Source organism: Lithobates pipiens, unplaced genomic scaffold, assembly GCF_037356315.1.
Source record: "Lithobates pipiens isolate NorthernLeopardFrog02 unplaced genomic scaffold, aLitPip1_a1.2 Scaffold_24, whole genome shotgun sequence".
Classification (NCBI taxonomy): domain Eukaryota; kingdom Metazoa; phylum Chordata; class Amphibia; order Anura; family Ranidae; genus Lithobates; species Lithobates pipiens.
The window spans coordinates 15142351-15163095 of record NW_027507786.1 but is presented as its reverse complement, the minus strand read 5'-3'; the positions used below and the strand labels follow the sequence as shown (position 1 = coordinate 15163095).

General features: G+C 46.2%; 1 protein-coding gene across 1 annotated transcript in view; it reads left to right on the top strand.

Moving 5' to 3' along the window:
- LOC143929563 (vomeronasal type-2 receptor 26-like) overlaps positions 1–20745 on the top strand; it is a 62799-nt gene that overhangs the window by 8827 nt on the left and 33227 nt on the right. Inside the window, exons 2-4 of the mRNA XM_077453442.1 lie at positions 919–1070; positions 1168–1354; positions 12474–12765. Of these exons, the coding sequence (XP_077309568.1) occupies positions 919–1070; positions 1168–1354; positions 12474–12765 (631 nt within the window). The remainder of the gene's footprint in view (positions 1–918; positions 1071–1167; positions 1355–12473; positions 12766–20745) is intronic.

Below are 20745 nucleotides of genomic sequence, written 5' to 3'. Positions count from 1 at the left end.
TTCCAATATTATTCGCTTTTTTATGTTATCAATAATGCAATAAACTTTTAAGAGCATCAGGTGGAGAAGAAAAAGGAATTGATGTGGAAGAATGAAAATAAAGAAAAAGACACATCTTTTTGCTGGTGCTCCCCTTGTCTTGCCCGAAGTCGCATCCATCTTCCAGCCGCCTCAGTTCCCGGGGAGGTAGTATGTGCCTAGCCCACCCAGCATCCACCGGCACACACAGCGATTACCGCCGGAACTGGTGAGTCTGCTCTGGCCAAAACCATCTACATGTATCAAATCTTCACCATCAGGCTTGGTACATTATTTTTATTTTTTGATTTTTTATTTCACAGGAATTTTGTAACAACATCAGCTCCTGATGAGTGGGGAGATACCCACGAAACGCGTCGAGCTTTACTGATTATATGTCCCAGTTATTTGTTATATGGAATCATGTCTATTGTGCCATGAGTTGATGAACTTAAATATATATCAATCATTCTTATTGGATGTGAATCCACCATGTGGGTATACCTATCGATGCCGGGCTTGCTGTCATAGGCATTAATATGCCACTTCATTTATATTATGTACATCATTTTTGTCAAGTATTGTTATGTGGATACCATATATTGTGTTTTAATGTATTGATATTTATATATATTATGAATTTGCTCTATTATTATAAATTATGGCTTTCCATTGAACAATAAATATTCAATCATGATTAAAACTCACCTCCACTATCCAAGTGCTTCATTTAAAGTCCCAAACCTCCCTTTCTATACATATCAAATTACAGGGATGGAGGCATGTATCCACGCCTCATTTAAAGTCCCAAAAAACTCCCCCCCTTACTTGCAAAAAAAAAAAGTACTTTACATATTAATAGAAGATTCTTTAATGTACATTATTATAAAATCTTTTCAGGCATCTTCAGGTAACTAAAATACAGAAGATTATTTTTCTCTTTACTACGCTAAATAAACTCAAAGTTCTAAATCTACGCACTACACATCTTTATAAACCGAGCACAGAGGGCTCTGATCTGCTGCACTGGCAGACATGGCAGCTCACACCATGTAATGTCATGTACAGATTTCTTGCTCTGCATTTGTTCAGATCTATTGGAATATTTAATTTGTAAAACGATGTGGCTTATTTTATTTCTGTGTTTAGTATTATGCCCAGATTGTATCAGCAATCCATCTCCAGCTTGTGACCTGCAGATTGTACCGGCGTATGAGGATTATGAATATGTTCAGGATGGAGACATCATCATCGGAGGAGTCTTCACCGTCAACTGTCTCATGGGCGGGTACAAGATTCGTGAGAAGCCAAATCTCACTGCCATGTTCTGTCTAAAGTATGTAACTTGAACAAAAAAAAATAAAAGTCCATTGAAACTCTTACCTGTAGGGCAGGGGTCTCCGAATCTACAGCTCACGGGCCACACCCATCCCACTACAAGATTTTATATGGCCTGCAGCTCGGGTCAGTGTCCTATCCCTGTGTACAGATTGAGGATTCCGATGAGCAAAGGCTGCCGATTGTCTCTGCTCTGACCTAATGTCAGGGGGGAAGTGAGAGGAATTCTGATGTATGGGGAGGCTTGGATGGGGACTCTGATGTAAGGGGGACCCCTACTGTATGGGGGACTGTGATAAGGACATAAGAGAGACCATAGGATGTGTTACAACAAAAATTAAATGAACAAAACAAAAAAATTACACTGTTTATATTTTTCATTGACAACACACAGACCCCTCCAAATGTCCTCGATATTCAAGCAGACCATATGTGTGTTTTTTTTTTTGTTAACCAAGTAGCTATGACAGCTTTTAGGCCGGGTTCACACTGATGTAAATTGGATGAGGGTTTCCCCGCATCCAATTCACCTGACAGGAGAGTGTGACCGGCTCTCTATATGGCGCCGGTTCACACACCTCTGGAGGAGGCTGCGGAGCGGATTGCACAAGAGTCCTGTGTGTCTTTGGCTTTGTTTCAGGTCCAAATTCAGGCAGAAATTCAGGCCTGATTAATCCCTGTACCGGAGAACCAGGGACGCACCGGACCCCTGCTGCGAGACACAGCCAAAGACAGTGTGAACCCAGCCTTAAAAGAGATGTAAAGGTTTTTGTTTATTATTTGCACATTATACTTACCTAGGTGGATGCTGCATCTGCCCTCCACTGCCTCTAACAAATTAATGGGGTGGGCAACTACATGGCAAATGAGGTTCAATTAGGAAAAATTTTTAATAATGCATTTGGGTGGCAAAAATATGAATGCAATCTATAGACTGGGGGGAGAACCTCTGGGGGAATCTAGGATGGAAAAGGACCTGGGGGTCCTAGTAGATGACAGACTCAGCAATGGTATGCAATGCCAAGCTGCTGCTAAAAAAGCAAACAGAATATTGGCATTAAAAAGGGATTAACTCCAGAGATAAAACGATAATTCTCCCGCTCTACAAGACTCTGGTCCGGCTGCACCTGGAGTATACTGTCCAGTTCTGGGCACCAGTCCTCAGGAAGGATGTACTGGAAATGGAGTGAGTACAAAGAAGGGCAACAAAGCTAATAAAAGGTCTGGAGGATATTAGTTATGATATAAGGTTGTGAGCACTGAACTTATTCTCTCTGGAGAAGAGACGCTTGAGAGTGGATATGATTTCAATTTATAAATACTGTACTGGTGACCCCACAATAGGGATAAAACTTTTTTGCGGAAGGAAGTTTAATAAGACTCGTGTCCACTCTTTAAAATAAAAGAAGAAAAGAGGTTTAACCTTAAACTACGTGGAGGATTCTTTACTGTAAGAGTAGCAAGGATGTTGAATTCCCTTCCACAGGCCGTGGTCTCAGCGAGGGGCATCGATAGTTTCAAAAAACTACTAGATAAGCACCAGAAGGACCGCAACATACAATGTAATACTGACATATAATCACACACATAGGTTGGACTTAATGGACTTGTGTCTTTTTTCAACCTCACCTACTGGCTCGGTTTTCTCCCCTTACCAAGCAGAGAGCTGCTGCTTGTCAGTCAGCATCTCTCCTGCTCTGCTCCTTCATGCTCATTGGAGCGCTGAGCTGTGGAGGGGCGGGGACCGGCCCGCTGAAAGACTGAGATTGCCCCCAGTCCAGGCAACTGGTGGATGCAGACTTCCGAAATCGGGATGGCGGTGCCTGGACTGATCTTGGTGACGTCAGCAAAGAGCGGACTTCCGACCGCTCTCTACTGAAAACGGGTGACAGAAGTACAAAGCCAATTGAAATCCTGTGACCCAGAGGAGAAGCCCAGCTGAACGAGCTCAGGTTGGACTTCTCCTCGAGGGCTGGTTCACACTTCTGCGAATTCTATTGCAAAGTAATTTTTAATAACATAGTTTTCCATGAGTGGCGTTCACATCAATGCGTTGCAAATCTAAGCTGTGTAAAAAAAGGGTCCTGTCCGAGTTTGATCTGCGTGCGATGTGAATTCAGATCCATAGTCTGCAAAATTTGCAGTAAAATCACAAGAACACATAAAGAATTCTCAATGCAAATTTGCAAATGCAATCGGATCAAATTCGCTGCAGCAGTGTGAAGCAGCCCTTAAGGTTATATGCTATCAATTGTAAAACCCTTTTTCTTTGTAAATATCAGTGCTGCTGCAGTACTTTCTGTACATCACAAACATTTGCCCCTTCACAGGTAGGATCACCAAACCCCCAGACATATTATTTAAAGTAATTTGACCTTTTTATGGTTCACAGTAAGCATTAAAAAAAATAAAAAAATCACTGCTCCTGGCAAAATTGATTTATTGAAAACATTATTTGGATTTGCTAAATGTTTCCTAGGGCAGAGGCCACCTTCCATACTATTTTTTATGCCCTTTTGCCTATTACAGCAGAAAATGGGCATTGCAAATTTGAAAAATTTGACCCCCATTGATTTTTGGCTTGAGCATGACCCACATTACCATTTCACCTACCATCATCTGTTTTTAAAAGAGATGGTGGGTGAAAAAAATATATACCACACCCCTAGATAATAAAAATCAGCATTAACACAATAGTCCTAATAGTCCCTCCCCCCAACTCCATGCAATTTCACTCTCCACCTGCTTTGAGACATACAATAAATAGCAGCTGGACTCAAAGTCAATTTACCGAATCAGATCAGGCAGCGATTGTGATTGGTTGCCAGAGGTTACAGTGTATCATTACTGTGCTCACTGACTGGCTGCTAGAGGTTACAGCACACATTATGTCTCACGTATTATTTTCTAGAGGTTACAGCACATGACTTCTGCTTGATGATTGGTTGGTAGAGATAACTATACATCAATACTGCCCACTGATTGGTTGCTAGAGATTACTGAACATAGTTACCACTCACTAATTGGTTGCTAGAGGTTACTGCACATTATTACTGCTCACTGATTGGTTTCTAGAGGTTACTCCATATCTTTACTGCTTAATAATTGGTTGCAAGGATTAGAGCACATCATTACTGCTCTCTCGTTAGTTGATAATGGTTACAGCACATCATCTCCTCAATGCCTCCACACCAGGGACTGAGGAGGTGAGGGGACCCATCAATAGACAGAGAACTCCTAAGGCTCCTAGGACTCCGCTCAGGTGGGTGAGCAGGTGGGGGGGGGGGAGGGCCAGTGGCTGCATATTATGGGTACAGAGGTTGCAATCTTTGGTGCACAGAGGCTGCATATGACAGGCACAGTTGGCTGCATATGATAGGCACAGTTGGCTGCAAATGATGGGCACAGTTGGCTGCATATTATAGGCATAGTTGGCTGCAAATGATTTGTACAGTTGGCTGCATATGATAGGCACAGTTGGCTGCATTTTATGGGGACAGTTGGCTGCATATGATGGGAACAGTGGCTGCATATGATGGGCACAGTTGGCTGCATTTTCTGGACACAGTTGGCTGCATATGATGGGCACAATGGCTGCTAGGGATAAGCCAGGTGAACATCGGGTGTTCGCCTGTTCGCAGAATAGCGAACAATTTGCAGTGTTTGCGGCAAATTCAAAAAAACGCGGAACACCCTTTAAAAGTCTATGGGAGAAATCAAAAGTGCTTATTTTAAAGGCTTATATGCATGGTATTGTTATAAAAAAAAAATTGCCCCAGGGGAAATGTATCAATTTAAAAAAAGTTTTAAAAACTGCAGTTTTTCCAGGAGCAGTGATTTTCATAATGCTTAAAGTGAAACAATAAAAGTGGAATATTCCTTTAAATTTTGTACCTGGGGGGTGTCTATAGTATGCCTGTAAAGGGGCGCATGTTTCCTGTGTTTAGAACTTTAGAAATTAAAAAAGCCCACTGCTCCCAATCCCATCTTATCAAACATCAGAGAGCTGGAGGAGTTGACCTCCATAGATATTCCAGATTATTGGACTGCCACACAGCAGACCCAACTAAAGCAATGGTTTATCCCCTCTACTAATAACCTCTTAGTAAATATTGAATCCTCTTTTATGCACACACATGATCTTAGGGGTGGAGCGACATATGTGTCCAGTGAGTAGAAGACCTACTTACTGAATCTCCACCCTTGTCTTTCAAAGCACTACAAAGTTCCTACCATATCTCATCATGTTTTTACGTATTTGTGTGTGACGTGTGTCAGCATTCCTGAAAGCTCAACTCAAACCTTCTATGCCTATACATCATACAACTTGGAAGCTCTTCTCCAACCAACACAACATAGGGAATAGCTTTATTCTACTCCTACACAATAAAATTACCTTCTCTAAACTACAGACCAATCTCGCTACTAAATGTAGATGTGAAACTTTTTTCCAAAATAATAGCAACCCGGCTGTCATATCACGTACCTGCCTGGGTGGGTCTTGACCAAGTTGGTTTTGTCCCTGGCACAGAAGCCAGGGACAACACCATCAAAGTTCTAAACCTACACCATTGTCTTCGCAAAGGGTTCTTTCTATCTATGGATGCTGAGAAGGCCTTCGACCGAGTGGCATGGGACTACATGGACGCTGTTCTCCAGGCACTGGGACTGGGGAGCTGTATACAAGGATTTATCTGAGCTTTATACACTAATCCAAGTTCAAGAGTCAGAGTCAATGGTCACTTGTCGGAGGCCTTCTCAATCCGGAACAGAACCAGACAGGCCCGTCCCCTTTCCCCTTTATTATACATTCTCACATTAGAACCCTTTCTACGTTGTATATGGGAAACCCAAATATAAAAGAAATTGAAGTGCAAGGACGTGAATATAAAATTGCAGCATTTCGGACGATGTTCTGCTTTTTCTCTCATCCCCGCTGACGTCCCTGCCGAACCTGACGGAGGTCTTAGAACGATTCCGCCTGATCTCAAATTTGTAAAATTAACGTTTCAAAATCATTTGCGCTGAACATTACCTTACCCCCTGATTTAGTGCAAAAGTGCCAGATAAACTTCCCTTTCACTTGGAAGGATGATGCCATTACCAACTGGGTATTCAATTACAAAACAAGTTAACGGACCTGTTTGATAAAAAAAAAATTGTCAGAACTGAAAAATTTACAACAAGACCTCCTTAGGTGGAATGCACCCACCATCTCTTGGTTTGGATGAGCATCCATCCTAAAGATGACAGTCCTCCCCGCATTCTGTATAAAATGCAGACCATCCCAATCAACCTGCCACAATACTTCTTTGCTGCCTTTAAAAAAAATGTGTAGGACCTTCTTATGGGGATCCAAAGGGGCACAAATTAAATGGGCGAAATTGGTGCTCCCAAAATCGGGAGGGGGTATAGGCCTCCCTGATTTAGAAAGATACTACTGGGCCACCCAGCTGGTCCAGATAGTAGATTGGAAGATCCATACCCGATGTAAGGGATGGGTACTCCTGGAACAATTAATTGCAGGATTCGATCTCTGCTCGGCTCCATGGATCTCCAAAAAACATACCCCATCAGACATTAATTCTTACCCCCTTATCGTTGCAACCCTGCGAAAGAATGTGCCCTGACCCCTATTAAAGGAAACCCGGACTTTGTTCCAGGGTTAGCCAAGACATACCTATCTGCGGAATGGCCTTATGCAGAGAAGCAGGCCAGACATTTATTTTCTAGGGGCAGGTTCCTCCGTCAGAGAGAGCTGGCAGCCCTATCACTGACCAAATCCTTCCCCTTCTGGGCATATATACAACTTAAACACTACTTAGATGACCCAATGACTAGGGAAAACTTCACGAAAACCCCCACCATTTTTGAGTCATTGTGTTCGGGCCCCTCCCCGCAGTGACATGTAATCTCAATACTCTATACTTCCATGTTTCAGGATTCATGCAGTGCCCTACAAACAGAACGGGACTTCTGGGAAACCCAAATAAATACTGTAATACCAGAGCTGGGGTCACATTCATTTCCACATTCACAAAGGATAAAACACGTTGGTACAAAACGCCAGAAGTGCTTCACAAGTTCTTACCCACAGTCTCTGATTGCTGTTGGAGGTGTGATCGAGACCTGGGTACCTTCTTCCACATATGGTGGGAATGCCCAAGGATTCAGCCATATTGGTGGAAGGTACATGATGTGACAACAGCAGTCTCTTCGCTCCCCCTGGAACTCACTCCGGCACAATACCTTCTTCATCATTCCAAAATAGCCAAGAAAAGATACCATAAATCGGTAGCTATACATATGATAAATGCTGCCAGGCTGTGCTTACCGGTTCATTGGAAATCTATGTCAACCCCATCAATGAAAGAATGGGCATTGCGCATTAATCATATTGCAGAGATAGAGGAGCTGATCTACACCACCCAAGATAGGATTTCCAGCTTTACAACGATTTGGGAAACCTGATTTACCGCAACACCCAAGAATACCAAAATCTACTATGAGAAAACGGCCAGTAACGTCAAATGCCCAAGAACTGACATAATTATATTCTAGCTACATAATTAAGTTAATAATCCAAACGGTGGGCTACGAGGAGCGGATGGGGAGGGTAGATGGTGGCCATCCCACCCCCTCTCCTAACTTTTACCCTATCATACATTCCCCCCAGTCTCTTCATCTGCCTCCCTCACCCCCCTTTCCCTCCCCTCCCTCTTCTTTCTTCCCCATTTCCTCCCCCTTTCTTTCCGATCTCTTACACAAACCCTAAAAAGCAGGGGGCCTGGACTGAGGGGCTGATCTAGGGGCTAGCCCCCTTAGCGCATGCCGCTCTGAAAAGCAGACTTCCAGAATGCAAACTTTACAACAGATCAGAAACCCAACCTGTGCGATATTTAAACAAATAGACAGGTAGAAATGTTACCATACACAAACCTCAGGATGTGAGATTACTCTAATATGTCCCATAGACATGACTTATTGGAGAATGCTATTGACTCTTTAGGAATGGTGTTTCTGATTGCCCATGTTGAAATGTAATTCTTGATGGCACTCCAGTTGGAGCCATTTTGCTTTGTAACACTACTTCTGTATTGTCTTGCATTATCTTAAATTAAAGAAAAATCTTTATGGAAAAAAAAATGACCTTCTCCAAACAACCCCCCCCCCCCCCCCCCCACATTAGTTCAGTAGGATTCTGACCCTCATCACGTTTTCACTGATGACCAATGATTAATGGTTATTAGCTATTCCCAAAGTGTTACCCGCTTCGAATTGACTATTGGGAATTATCACAAAAGTTTTTATCCCGGTGGTATTTGGCCCAGAGCCGCCTGGGAAAATTCTCTCCAAGCAACTCCTCCCTTTGTTGAAGAGAATGCGGTAATATCAGCACATATTTTGGGCTTGTAAGTACCTAACTACTGTAGTTACTGCCATTAAGTTTTTCAGCTTATATCATAAATCACAGGAGTAATTATCAAGTCTGGCACTAGACCTACTATATCCGGGTATAGAGTGTTTTCCCAAGGAATTTTGTACCATCATAGTACTCATTCTTCTAGCTGCTAAGTCACTCCAAACTAGATTATGGCAGACAGACACACAACACTTAACTCCTCTGAACTCACCATGCACCTTAATCCTAGTGGTGGCTGGTGGTTTTTCCTTGGGGGGCAGCAAACAGCGAGCCACCACCCCTCGACTATCTGTCCACCGGCACTCACCACTAGGGATGAGCCGAACACCCCCCGGCTCGGTTCGCACCAGAACTTGCGAACGACCCCCGCGTTCGGTACGAACGTTAGAACCCCATTGAAGTCTATGGGACTCGAACGTTCGAATTAGAAAGTGCTCATTTTAACGGCTAATATGCAAGATAGTGTCCTAAAAAGGGTTTGGCGACCTGCCTCCTGCCTCAGGGGACATGGGTCACTGCAAAAAAAAGTTTTAAAAACTACCGTTTTGGCGGGAGCACTGATTTTAATGACGATTAAAGTGAAAAAAAAAAGTGAAATATTCCTTTAAATATGGTGCCTGCGGGGTGTCTGTAGTATGCCTGTGAAGTGCCACGTGTTTCCCGTGTTTAGAACAGTCCCTGCACAAAATTACATTAAACGGAAATAACACCATTTAAAACTGCTTGCGGTTTTAATGTTATATCTGGTTCCTGCAATATGGTTGAAAATCATTGAGAAACATGGCATGGGTAGCCCTCCCTGCCCATTACCAGCCTATTTGGGTCTTGTACGCATATTAAGGGGAACCCCGTACCCATATTAAAAAAAGGAAATGTGTGTGGCCCCCAGGTCCTATATACTCAGAACAGCAGTATACAGGCGGTGCAAACAAGACAGGGACTGTGTAGGTTTGTTGTGTTAAGTTGAATCTGTTTGTCATTTTCAACCGGTACATTTTTAAAGTGTAGCTCCAGTCAAAAAAACTATCTTTAAGCCTTTTGGAAAACATAGGGAAGGGTTATCACCCCTGTATAATTTGTTTTGTCGTCCATCTTTTTTCATCTCACTTGCTGCTGTCTCCTTGCGTTTGCAAGTAGGAGATGTTTGTAAGTTGGATGTTTGAAAGTAGGGGCCTGCCCTATATTATAGCGGTATGTACTGGGTACAGAGCACGCAGACAGCACGCACTATCTCCTAACACTACTGACTGCAAGCTCTATTATTAACCACTTGTTAGCCCAATGTTTGCATAAAGTGAAAGATGAAGTTATGCTGAGTAAATAGATATCAAACATGTCACTCTTCAAAATTGCACATGCCCGTGGAATGGCGCCAAACGTCGCTACTTAAAAAATCCCCATAGGCGACGCTTTAAATATTTTTTTACTGGTTACATGTTTTGAGTTGCAGAGGAGGTCTAGGACTAGAATTATTGCTCTCGCTCTAACATTCTCGGCGATACCTCACATGTGTGGCACATGCGAGCACATGGGGACATGGGCGCTTTAATTTTTATTTTATTTTTTTATTGTTCATTTTACTTTATTTATTTTAGTTTGACATTTTTTTTCCCAAAAATATATTTTTGATCACTTTTATTCCTATTACAAGAAATGTAAACATCCCTTGTAATAGGAATATGGGGTGACAGGTCCTCTTTACAGTGAAATCTGGGGGGTCAATATGACCCCACATCTCACCTCTAGGCTGGGAAGCCTGAAATAAAAAATAAAAAAAAGATTCTGGCTTTGATCGTACTGGCGAGTTGGTAGAAGCACCGGAGGGCGGTGAGGGGTGGGGGGCGTCTATGGCTGGGTATTTCAGGGTATCACCGAGTATGGCTGGGTATCTCTGAGTATGGCTGGGTATGGCAATTTATGGCAGGGTATTACAGAGTATTGGCGGGGTATTGGCGGGGTACTACAGAGTAATAGCAGGGTACTGCAGAGTATTGGGGGTACTGCAGAGTAATGGCGGGTACTGCAGAGTATTGGGGGGTACTGCAGAGTAATGGGGGTTACTGCAGAGTAATGGGGGGTACTGCAGAGTAATGGCAGGGTACTGCACTGCAGAGTAATGGCGGGGTACTGCACTGCAGAGTAATGGCGGGGTACTGCAGAGTAATGGCGGGGTACTGCAGAGTAATGGCAGGGTACTGCACTGCAGAGTAATGGCAGGGTACTGCACTGCAGAGTAATGGCGGGGTACTGCACTGCAGAGTAATGGCGGGGTACTGCAGAGTAATGGCGGGGTACTGCAGAGTAATGGCAGGGTACTGCAGAGTATGCACTGGTATTGCAGAGTATTGGCAGGGAATTGAGGGGTTAAATTCGGTGAGCAGCGATGTGGGCACTGCAGATGCAGCCCATGCTTGGCCAATCATCGGGCAGTGTAGCTCCAGTCAAAAAAACTATCTTTAAGCCTTTTGGAAAACATAGGGAAGGGTTATCACTCTGCAGTGCAGTACAGTGCATGCTTGGCCAATCATCGGGCAGCAATGCACTGCGCCAACGCAGTGCATTGTGGTCCGCGCGCGCGTCACTCGAATTTTGACGCGAACGGCCAAAACGTTCGGAATTCGCCGAACGGCCGAACAGCCAATGTTCGAGTCGAACGTACGTTCGACTCGAACACGAAGCTCATCCCTACTCACCACATCTAGGTGGCAGGCATTCAAGAAGCAGTGGTGGGGATCGGGCCTCCGAGGTACCCGGCTTCCAGGCATTGGCCAGCGGCTCTGTCTTCTACGACCTCGCTTCCGCTGTGCGTCTTCTCCCTTTCTCCTAGGCATCCAATAGGATCAGCCAGTGGGGTGACGAGTATCAGACCGGCTTCCCGATTGGCCAGATTGGGGATCAGTGTTTCAACAGTGAATATTCATTCACTGTTGTAACCCACTTGGGTGGGCTCCGGTTGCACTCTCTTTGGCTCAAGCCCGCCCTATTTTAAGCCTACTAGAGCCTATTCTGGCTCTAACTAGGTGCTTCAAAAAACAAAACTGTAATTAATGCACTGAAAGGGGCTGGACGCATGAACAAGGGGTGGCCGTGGCAGCCATGGATAGATTCATACTACGCATGAATCTATCCATTGCATATAGGGGGTGGTGCCCAGAGCCCAAAATGGACGGGCCACCCTGTAGGTAAACAGCCTGGGTGGCCAGGAAAGGGGACCAGTTGTGACATATATGACCATATGTGATCAGTGACCTCGCCCAGGATGCCTGCCAGCTACTTCACAATTTAAAACAAGTCGGCGAACAGCAAGAAGCTGTCATCACCTGTAGTGATACCAACACTAAATGAATGACCTCCTTCTGCAGTAGCCAAAGGTTCAGACAGGTGGGTGGATGAACTGACCAATACTGGCCATTTAGTATGTCCATTCACTGCATTCAGCAAACTGCAAACATCTTGGGCTGAGATTGAACTCATGGATGACCTGAACCAGAAGCTCATCCCTAAAGATACTCCAGTTTACAAATTTTTGACAAATACAATAGTGCTTTTTAGATCTGCCAGGACTTCAACTTTTAAGGGTGAAATATAATTGGTTGGTATAAACTTTCTTCATTTCCATTTGGTCACTAAACCACTAGGTGTTGGGAAACTGATGACCTCTTGTATCCAAGTTATTAACTTATTATATCAACAGACCCCTGCATCATTACTACAAGAAACTTCAAATGTTCCTTTTTGCCATTGACCAAATTAATAAAAATCCAATGATCCTGCCTAATGTGACTCTAGGATATCATCTTTATGACTCGTGTTCTGATCCCAGAAAAGCCATAAAAAGTGTTTTACAGATTTTATCCGGATCGGGAAAAACTATCCCAAACTATTCTTGCAGAGACCACCAGAAATTTGCTGGTTTTATTGGAGACCAGAGTTTAACCACATCCCTGCCTATGGCCCAGATATTATCTGTATTAAACCACGTGCAAGTGAGTATAATAACATGAATGATGTCTTAAGTCTCAATTGCTCTTTTTATTTATTTTTTTGCATGACCTTTTTTTATAAAAATGTTGCCAATAGTACTCCGTCACAGTGTTAAAAGGCAGTCTTGTCCGGTTTTGTAGAGAACAGACACTGTTGGTACTCTTAGGAGAGTCAGGATTAGAGTTCAGGGCTCCACCACACCGAGGAGTCCATGTGTGTTAAAAGGGAGCAGAAAGGTGCATGTCTGCACCATGCTGTCTGGGACAGGACAGACAGAGGCCCGAGCCTAAGCGACAAAGCAGCAGGGAGCTGCAGGAAAAAGACTGAGAGCTTAAAGAGTTACAGCATTTGTACACAATCACAGGAATGATGTGTTAGACAGGGACCAGTGGTCTCCAAACTGTGGCCCAAGGGCCAAATGCGGCCCTTTGCTTTCCTTTATTCTTATTGGGGCACTATTCTTAGTACTGACACCAACAATGGAGCACTACACCACTGATACCTATGATGGGCACACTTCCTCCCACTGACAGCCATAATGGGGCACTATTCCTCCCATTGACACCAATAATAGGGCACTATACCTCTCACTGACATCAACAATGGGATAATACCCCCTCCCCCCCACTAACACCAATAATGGGGCACTATTCCTCCCAATAAAGATGTGGCATTTTTTACTCCCACTGACACCAATGATGGGACATTTTCTACTCCCACTGGTTACAGTCTGCCCCCCCTAAAGTCTGAAGGACAGTAAACTGGCCCCTTGTTTACAAAAAGTTTAGAGACCCCTGTTTTAGACAGTTCAGGGGACCGAGGCACTTGGCCTGAGCAGCAGGGCTGCCAATGAGAACAAGGAGGCTGAATATTGTTAATTTTGGATTGATGGTGAAAACACCTGCAATACTGACTGGTGTGACATTTTTCTTTTTCTGTATTAACCCTTTCGCTGCCAGAGCCGTTTTTTTTGCACACATGATTAAGCGCTGAAGGTCCGCCTCACATACATATACTGCGGCAGAGGGGACCTTAATCACAAAATCACGTACGTGTATGTGATTTCTTCTTCCTGTTTCCTGGTCTGGGGTGCGTTCCGTCGGAGACCCGCTTCCACTGTAATTGGAAACAGCGGGAGCCAATCATTCCCGGCAATCATTCAGAGAGAGGCAGAACAATCTGTCTGTAAACAAGACAGACCGTTGTTCTGCCAGAGGGGAAAAATTTAGATCTTGTGTTTCTGCTAAGTAGAAACATGGATCTCTGTTTTCCTTTAGTTAAATCACCTCACCCACAGTTATAAAGCACACATAGAGAACACATGTAACCCTTTTATTGCCCCTGATGTCAACCCCTTCCCTGCCAGTGCCATTAGTACAGTGACAGTGTATTTTTTTAGCACTGATCATTGTATTGGCGTCGCTGGTCCCCAAAAAATGTCACTTAGTGTCATATTTGTCTGCCAGATTGTTGATAAGTGTCTGGCGCCCAATGACTATTACTACCTTTGCACCCACTATGCCTCACAATCCATCACATATTGAAGGATGTCAGCTATCTTTGGTCTTCAAGGTTCCCATTAGACTGGGAGAGGTCAGAGATTCAGATACTGTACAGATATTTATCCTACACCCTTAGCCCTTGTACACACGGTCGGAGATTCCGTCGGAATGTGTCCGATCTGAGAGTTTTGTCGGATATTCCGACTGTGTGTGGTCTGCATCGGTCTGTTTCTGTCGGAATATCCGTCAGACCAACTTTTCCAACTTACCGGAAATATTTTCTGACAAAATTCTCCGATCGGACATACTCCGATCATGTGTGGAGAATTCCGATCGGACAAAGTGCCACGCATGCTCAGATCAAATTCCTAGACCAAAGCTATTGGCTACTAGCGTGAACATAGTCCCGTTGTAATGAAATAACGTCATCATGTTGGATTTTCCGACAACTTGGGCCTTAGGCACTGGCACTGGTGCCACGACACTGCAACCTCTCCCATATACTCTAGTTGTGGTGCAGGAATGAGCCCTGCTGCAAAGCATTGCATCAAAAATTGTAATTAAATGCCCCTGTTAAACAGGGGCAGAAAAAATGGGCCTTAAGCACTGGTGCTGGTGTCACGACACTGCAACCTCTCCCATATACTCTAGTTGTGGTGCAGGAATGAGCCCTGCTGCAAAGCATTGCATCAAAACTTGTAATTAAACGCCCCTGTTAAACAGGGGCTGAAAAATTGGGCTGGTGGCATCACCCAGAACCAAAAATGTTCTTCCAACATATCAGCGGAGGAGGAAGAGGATAGACAATCAACATAACAGGACAGTCACTCAGCATAGGCAGTCTTGAAGGGATGTGATATTTCAAAAAAAATTATTCGGTTACATCAGCTTCAGGTGCTTGGTAGGTGTGGGTGATCCAAGACTGATTCATCTTGATGAAGGTCAGTTGATCAACTGAGTCGGTGGACAGGCGCACCCTGTGATAGGTAACAAAGCCACCAGCAGCAATGAAGGTGCGTTATGAAAGAATGCTGGATGCAAGACAGGCCAGTAGCTCAATTGCATACTGTGCAAGCTCTGGCCAGTGATCCATCCTCAAGACCCAGTAACCCAGAAGATTTTCAGTGGGAAAGGTGTCCAAGTCTGACCTTGCCCCTAGGTATTCCTGCATCATGTAAATCAGACACTGGCGATGATTGCTGGAACCGATCATAACTTGGGGCTGCAGATTAAAAAAATGTCTGAAGGCAACGTTCAGACGGCCACCTTCTCCACCACTCCTTCTGAGACTGACCGAAGCCTCAGGAACATGTAGTCCAGGACCAGGAGTTTGTAACCTCCCAGTCTCTGGGAACAGACCTTTCTGCAAGGCCTCCCGGAGATGTCTCATCCTCTGCTCCCTCTGCGATGGCAATATAAGGTCTGCTTACCCTTGTACCGTGGATCAAGGAGGGTGGCCAGCCAGTAATGGTCCCTCTTCTTGATCCGAAGAATACGAGGATCCTTCCGCAGCCTTTGCAGGGTCAGGGAGGCCATGCAGCGTAGGTTAGCTGAGGCATTCGGTCCGGAGTCCTCTGGGTCACAAAGGACAACATGATCCGCAGCCACCTCCTTCCAGCTACGTAAAAGTCCACGGGTTTCTTGGGACTGTAAATCATGCTGACACAAGCCTCCTGCTCTTCGTCCTCTTCCTGTGTGATGGGTGGGACAGCAGGAACACTGTCTGGATAAAGGGGGCCTTGAGAGGCAAGGAAGTCCTCCTCTTCCTGCCTCTGTTCTGCCTCAAGTGCCCTGTCCATTATTCCACGCAGTGTATGCTCCAACAGGTGGACAAGAGGTACAGTGTCACTGATGCATGCACTGTCACTGCTCACCATCCTTGTGGCATCCTCAAACAGTGAAAGGACAGTGAATGCATCACTGATCATGCCTCACTGGCATGGTGAAAAAAAAAACGAGTTCCCCTGACCCTGTCCTGGTGCCGTAGTTGCACAAGTACTCATTGATGGCCCTCTGCTGCGTGTGCAGCATGGCCAATGTTGAGTTCCACCTGGAGGGCATGTCACATATAAGGCGGTTCTTGGACAGGTTCAATTCCTTTTGGAGCTCAGCCAGCTGAGCACAGGCATTAAATGATCGTCGGAAATGCACACAGACTTTCCTGGCCTGCTTCAGGACATCCTGTAAGCCCGGGTACCTGCCCAAGAACCGCTGCACCACCAGGTTAAGGACGTGAGCTACACAGGGCACATGGGTCAGTTGTCCCTGTCAGAGGGCGGAGAGGAGGTTGGTGCCATTGTCGCAAACCACCATTCCTGGCTTAAGCTGGCGTGGCGTCAGCCACCTCTCGGCCTGCCCCTGCAGAGCTGACAAAACATCCACCCCAGTGTGGCTCCTGTCCCCCAAACAAACCAGCGCAAGCACGGCATGGCATAATTTTGCCTGCGTACTTGCGTAGCCCATTGAATGCCTACGGAGCACCGCTGGTTCTGAGGACAGAGCACTGGAGGAGGCCATGGAGGAAGAAGAAGAGGAGGGGGTGGAGGAGAGAGGTGTGTCACAACCAATAGTAGCATTTTGGAGGCGTGGTGGCAGAACAACCTCCAACACTACTGCACCTTGTCCTGCATCCTTCCCAGCTGCCAGAAGAGTGACCCAATGGGCCGTGAAAGACAGGTAACGTCCCTGTCCATGCCTGCTGGACCATGAGTCAGCGGAATCGCCTTCCGTGAGAAAAAGTGGCGTTTGGGGACCTGCCACTGAGGAACCGCACATTGTACAAACTCACTGAAGGGGGCCGAGTCTACCAACCGAAAAGGCAGCAGTTGAAGTGCTAGCAATTTAGCCAAGCAAGCATTCAACCGCTGGGCATGTGGATGGCGGGGAGTGAACTTCTTTTGCTGGTCCAGCAGCTGGGGCAGGGACATTTGCCTGCTATAATCGGACGTGGGTGTACTGCTAGCAGAATGCCCGGAAGCACTTGGCTGTGACACACCTAATTCTACACCTTCATTCCTCTCAGAGCAGGTTTCAGAGAGGACTGAAGGTCTAGTGGGGTTGGAGATGCCAGCTGATGAGGAGCAAGGAGAGGTTCACTTTGTTCTTAGGTGTGGGTCTTTGAGGTACGCTTGCCAACGAGCTGCATGGCAGGTCAACATATGTCTGGTCAAGCATGTGGTGCCCAAGTGGCTGATGTTTTGGCCACGCGAGATACGCTTGAGACATATGTTGCAAATAGCAGCGGTGCGATCTGATGCACTCGTCTCAAAAAAGGCCCACACCAAAAACTTTTAGAATAACGCGCAGAGGCAGCGCCCTGCACAGGCGGAGCTCTGCGGTGTGATTCAGTCGGTGTGCTGCCCCTAAGCTGGCCCCCGGAGGGATCCTGCCTCGTTGGACATGTGCCTCCTCCTCCTCCTCCTCCTCCTCCTCTCTTCTACCAGGCACCCACGTGGAGTCAGTGCCCTCATCAATCCCCTCCCTCTTTATCGCTGTAGCAAACCTGGCAATATGCTGCAGCTTGTGGAACATGACTGCCAGATTGCTGTCCTTCTTGTGCATCCCCTCTCTCTGCATTCACGCTACTGCCTTCCTCTAGCTGAGTGTCATCATCAGAGCCTACAAAACACTGGGCATCGTCCTTGAGCATGTACCCAACACTGTGCTCAAAGAGTTCAGGAGACTCCTCTGGAGGACGTGGTGGGTCTAGGGAAGGAGTCACTGATGATGACATTGAGATGAGGGAAGACGATGCGTTGGCAGCTGCTTTGCTAGTACCCTGAGACTGGGTGAGAGAGGATGAGGAGGATGAAGAGGGCTTGGTCATCTACCAAGTCGTTGGCATGTTGCGGTTCAACATGTCCAGCTGCAGAAAAGAAGGACAAGCGTGTCCCATGGCCACGTGCTGATGACAATGCACCGCGTCCACGACCAGAACTGTTGTCTCTGGACACAGAGCCTGCTTGCCCTCTTTTATCGGCTCGCGCCTGTCTGCCTCTCCTTGCTGGCCTTCCAGACATGGTAATGGCCTGAAGGGAGTTGGGTAAAACAGCAGTTGGGTAGTGTATATTGTGCTGGAGGCACACAACACCCACTTACTCCTGCAGATGCCTTTATTATAGAGCACCAGAGATAAAGGGGTATACTGTAATGGAGTCACACAACACCCACTAAGCCCTGCAGATGGCTCTATTAGAGAACAGCAATAAAGGGTAGATACAGGTGTATATTTTGCTGGAGGCACAAAACACCCACTAACTCCTGCAGATGCCTTTATTATAGAACACCAGAGATAAAGGGGTATATACAGATGTATACTGTGCTGTGCTGGAGGCACACACAACTTCCAATAACTCCTGCAGATGGCAGATGGCTCAAATAGAGAAGAGCTATGTAGGTGGATATAGCTGTGTGTACTGGGTACAGAGCATGCAGACAGCACACACAAGCTCCTAACACTACTGACTGCAAGCTCTATTATAAAAGATAGATCACTAGCTATATAGGTGAGGTGAATATAGCGGTGTATACTGCGGTCAGGGCACGCAGACAACAACCACTACAGAAGAGCAAGATCGAAAATCGGCCGATAACGATCGATGTATACTGTTATGAACGGCCCATAACGTTCGGAATTCGCCGAACGGGCGAGCAGCCGATGTTCAAGTCGAACGTATGTTCGACTCGAACATGAAGCACATCCCTATCCAGGACCAGGAATTTGTAACCTCCCAGTCTCTGGGAACGCATTGCACAAACCTTTCTGCAAGGCAACCCAAAGATGTTTCATACTCTGCTCCCTCTGCGTAGGCTGGATAAGTTCCACAATCTTGCCCTTGTAATGTGGATCAAGGAGGGTTGCCAGCCAGAACTGATCCCTCTCCTTGATACCATGAATCCGAGGGTCCTTCGCAGGGTCAGGGAGGCCATGCAGCATAGGTTTTCTGAGGCATTCGGTCTGGAGTCCTCAGGGTCACTAAGGATGACCTGATCTGCAGCCATCTCCTCCCAGCCATGTACAAGTCCATGGGTTTCTGGGGACTGTAAACGATCCCTTGAAGACTGCTGCTGATGCTGAGTGCTAGCCTCCACCTCTATGCTGACTCAATCCTCTTCTTCCTCCTCCTCCTCCTCTTCCTGTGTGATCGTGGTGCCCGCAGGAACACTGTCTGGATAAAGGGAGCCTCAAGAGGTAAGTAAGTCCTCCTCTTCCTCCCTCTGTTGTTCTTCAAGTGCCCTGTGTCCATTATTCCATGCAGTGTGTGCTCCAACAGGTAGACAAGAGGGACAGTATCACTGATGCATGCACTGTCACTGCTCACCATTCTCGTGGCCTCCTCAAATGGTGACAGGACAGTGCATGCATCTTTGATCATGAGCCACTGGCATGGCGAAAATAAGCCAAGCTCCCTGACCCTGTCCTGGTGCCATTGTCGCACAGGTACTTATTGATGGCCTTCTGCTGCATGTGGAGCCGCTGCAGCATGGACAACGTTGAGTTCCATCTGGTGGGCATGTGACAGATTAGGTGGTTCTTGGGCAGGTTGTATTCCTTTTGGGGGTCAGCCAGCCGAGCACTGGCATTATATGACTGGCGGAAATGCACACAGACTTTCCTGGCCTGCCTCAGGACATCCTGTAAGCCCGGTTACCTGCACAAGAACCGCGGCACCCCAAAATTAAGGACGTGCGCCAAACAGGGAACATGGGTGAAGTGTCCCTGTCAGAGGGCAGAGAGGAGGTTGGTGTCATTGTCGCAAACAACCATTCCTGTTTGAAGCTGACATGGCGTCAACCACCTCTGAGCCTGCCCCTTCAAAGCTGAAAGAATCTCTGCCCCAGTGTGGCTCCTGTCCCCTAAGCATACCAGCTCAAGTATGGTATGGCATCTTTTTGCCTGAGTGCTTGCGTAGCCCCTTGAATGCCTACGGAGCACTGCTGGTTCAGAGGGCAAATCTATAGAGGAAGAGGCCATGGAGAAGAGGAGGGGGTGGAGGAGAGAGGTGTGTCAGAATCACCACTAGTAGTAGCATTTTGGAAGCATGGTGGCGGAACAAGCTCCAACAATACTGCACCCTGTCCTGCACCCTTCCCAGCTGCCAGCAGGGTCACCCAGTGCCCCTGTGAAAGATAGGTAACATCCCTGTCCATGCCTGCTGGACCATGAGTCAGCGGTAATATGCACCTTACCGCTGACCGCCCTGTCCAGTGAGGCCAAGACATTGCCTTCCACATGCTGGTAGAGAGCCGGAAATTGCCTTTCCTGAAAAAAGTGTCATTTGGGAACCTGCCACTGAGGAACCGCACATTCCACAAATTCATGAAAAGGGGCAGAGTCTACCAGCTGAAAAGGCAGCAGTTGGAGTGCTAGCATTTTAGCCAAGCTAGCATTCAGCCACTGGGCGTGTGGATGGCTGGGACCGAATTTATTTCACCAATTAGCAACTGGGGTAGAGAAATGTGCCTGCTGCAATCTGATAT